At 42.5% G+C, this 3,521-nt stretch overlaps 1 protein-coding gene across 2 annotated transcripts in view; it reads left to right on the forward strand.

The window, feature by feature from the left end:
• Mthfs (methenyltetrahydrofolate synthetase) overlaps nucleotides 1-1,513 on the forward strand; it is a 51,591-nt gene extending 50,078 nt beyond the window's left edge. For both annotated transcript variants that reach the window (XM_008823380.2, XM_008823382.3), the window contains exon 3: nucleotides 995-1,513. In XM_008823380.2, coding sequence (XP_008821602.1) covers nucleotides 995-1,227 — 233 coding nt within the window. In that variant the 3' untranslated portion in view covers nucleotides 1,228-1,513. The remainder of the gene's footprint in view (nucleotides 1-994) is intronic.
• The last annotated feature ends 2,008 nt before the right edge of the window (nucleotides 1,514-3,521 follow it).

A 3,521-nucleotide genomic window follows, 5' to 3' on the forward strand; every position in this document is an offset into this window, starting at 1 on the left:
AGAAATCACAAACAGAATGTGTGTGTGTGTGTGTGTGTGTGTGTGTGTTCTGGGTTTAGAAGACAGGAACTTTAAGCCTAGGTTGCTTTGGAAACAGAAGGGGGATCTTAGGGAGCAGGATCTAAGTTCCCAGGACAATGTCCATTCCTATAGAGACAAGTGATCCTGGCAGGGACAAGGACAAAAGACATGGGTCAGTGATTCCACATTTTAACAAGTGGTTAGACAGGCATGCTTAGGAGGAAGGTTCCAGTTGTAGCTGAGCTCTGTAGTGTGGATTTTGGCATGTAGGATGGACAGGGACATGCCGGAACCCAGGAGAAGTGAAGCTCGTCTCATAGTTCTACAGGAAGTCAGAGCAGCTGCTTGGGAGCAGTGGCCAGCCTAGCTGACAGTCTTTACAACTCTACCTCTAACACCCTGTTCTGGAGAGTTCTTGACTTTCAGCCATAGTTATCTCTTACCAGCAGTGCTCTCTGAGTGGTTAACCTAAGGTTAATCATGCCTGAACTGTAACCTGAACCTGGCCTTGCTTGTCACTAGGAGGGAAAGGAAAAAGGATGGGCCATGTGGACTGCTTGGTGGTCTTAACAGATGCCCTCATCCTTTCTGCTTCTCTTTCACCCTCTCACCGTCCTCTACCTGTCATTGTCTTGAGGTACTGGTTCTCAAACCAGACTGGTGTGTGGAATCATCTGGATGCTAGAATAGAAAGAAGTTCTAGGCCCCGCCCATGGAGACCCTCTAGCTGGTGTGGATGGGCACTTTTAGAGATAAACATCAAAGAACTGTGAAAAGATGGATGGAGGACTGAGGTCCTGAAGCACCGTTGATTTCTTTGTCCACATTTGGTTTTCTGTACTTCTGAGGGGATCGTGTATTTCTTTACAAACCTGAAAAGAGATTGACGTCATCAGAAACAAAACCCACATCTTCTCCTTGAGTGATCTTGCAGAAACCATTAATACCCCAAATGTGTTCCTCTTTTCCACAGGTGGACTTGACCTCATCTTCCTGCCAGGCCTCGGATTTGACAAAGATGGCAACAGACTGGGGCGGGGCAAGGGCTACTATGACACCTACCTGAAACGCTGTGTGCTTCATCAGCAAGTAAAGCCCTACACCTTGGCTTTGGCCTTCAAGGAGCAGATCTGTCCCCATATCCCAGCGAGTGAGCATGACATGAAGGTAGATGAGGTCCTGTATGAAGACTCCTCTGCATCTTAAGCTAGAGGATGAACAGCCAAATACTCACTGGTTTGTACCAAGACACAGAAAATCTCTGCTGGGTATGGTGACACATGACTTTATTCCCAGAACTTGGAAGGCAAAGGCAAGCAGATCTCTGTGAGTTTGAGGCCAGCCTGGTCTATGTAGTGAGCTCCAGGCCAGTCAGGGCTACATAGTGAGACCCTGTCTTAAAATGAAATTTAAAAAGGAAAATACATATATTTTTCCCCTTGTCAAAAATGAGTTTAAAATGGCACATTAAAGTGAATATGAGTCTATTTAAGTTGTTGATCTCTTCTTGGCTTAATTATGGTGGTTTGGATGAATCTAAAAAATTTTTTTAGGTTCTCTAGTGGAGTGCAGGTTTTTAAAGTATTCCTTTATAATGTTCTAAATTTCTTTGATGTCTATTGTAATGTTTCCCTATTCATCTCTGATTCTGTTAATTTGGACCTCCTATTTCTTTTCATTAACTGTGCTGAGTCTGTTCATCTTGTTTATCTTTTCAAAGAACCAGCTCTTAATCATGTAACAATATTAATTTAAAAAGAGATCTTGAAATTGAGGGGGAGTGTGGGTGTGGGAAGAGTTGGAGTAGGAGAAGGAGGTGTAGAAATGGTATGAATTCCATACTTGTACGACATTCTCAATTCTTTAAAATATAAAAAGTTAATATGAACCGCATTTTAGTGTAAATATTAAATATCTAACAAAAGAATCTTCGAAAAAATCAGTAGAAGTCTGAGTACTAGAATATTAATTCAAGTGGAGGTGATCGTTGCATGATTTTCAACTATTTTCCTGGTGTTAGGATAGTAAATTGATCTTTCTGCCTTGCAGCTTAAGTTAACCATTAATGAGGGACTGTACTCTGTAAGTATGAGAGGAAGTTATTAGGGGCGGATGCTGTATTTCATTCTGTCCTGTCATAGGCCTGATTGCTCTGGCATACAGGGACGCCTCTGTTATTAACTGATTGGTTGGTACCTGATATGACGTAAATATTCCTCGAGAATATTATACCACCTCAGAGCTGGAGATATGACTCCACAGTTAAGAGCACTGGCTACTCTTGCAGAGGACCTGAGTTCAGTTCCCAGCACCACATGGCAGCTAATAACTCCAGTTTCCAGGGAATCTGATGCCCTTTTCTGACTGCCACAGTCATTACACGACATGGATGCATTTACACACATGCAAGCAATACACTCATACACATAAAAGAATTTTTAAAAGAATATTGTACCTTTTTATCATGGCCTCATTTACTCAGCCTGAAATTTTACATGTGACACTTTTACCTTTGTGTGGTGACAGATGGGAACCTTTCGTTGTTTACATACTCTGATTCGGTTGATTGGTCCCCATTGAATCAATCTCTAGTGCTTAGGAGTTCAAGATCTAAGGTAGGAATCAGTTTTGTTGACTCGTGGTTTCCATTTGGAAATGAAAGTTGCCACAGGCTGGATGTTGGCAGATGGTCTCATAGCCAGGGAGAGATAATTTTGTATGTATGTGGGGGATGAAGATTTGGTTATCATGAGACACCCAGGGGTCTTTCTAGGCACAACTGCTTGCTTGCACCTCACCCCTAGCCAGCTCCTGCTGGCCTTACCTCCTGGACACCATCAGCATCTGTGCTCTCCTTCCTGTCATCCTGCTGCAATTTTACCCAACCCCAGCATTTCTCAGATGAACCAGGCAGGTTTCATACTTGGCGTCTTTTGCCTCCCAAGTTATTTCAGATTGATCTGATAAAATATAAATGCAAACATGGGCAATCCTGATTGGAGTATTCTGGGAACTGTGTGGCAGATGTCCTTCTGAACTCCTTAAAAGATGACCCACACCTTTTTTCTAGCCTCTTCTCCCTTCCCTCCTGTGTTCTCTTTCCATGCCACAGGCTTCCCCTGCCCCATGCAAGCCTACTTTCCTGTCCCAGTGCTATCTTCTTTAACCTTCCTGGAAACTGCTATGTGTCTTCAAGACTGTGCTCCTGCTTCACCTCTTCCATGAGCTCCCCCACTGCAGTTTCCCTTTTTGCTTTGTTTAAGTGGCTCTGTTTGGCTCATTTATCATGTCCTACATATCAGTGTCTAGTGTCCATGTCTGCCCTTTCACCAGGCTTTGAGCTCTAAAGAACTTCTGCTGAGTAGCTAACTAAATGTAGTTAGTACTCAAATACGTTTTTAAAGAGTTAATTCAGTATATTTAGAAGTACTTTATTTAAAATGCAGATATACTATTCTTTTACAAAATAGCATATAATTTATATTTCTTGCCCCAAAGTG

This window comes from Nannospalax galili, unplaced genomic scaffold, assembly GCF_000622305.1.
Source record: "Nannospalax galili isolate Female #2095 unplaced genomic scaffold, S.galili_v1.0 scaffold28, whole genome shotgun sequence".
Lineage (NCBI taxonomy): Eukaryota > Metazoa > Chordata > Mammalia > Rodentia > Spalacidae > Nannospalax > Nannospalax galili.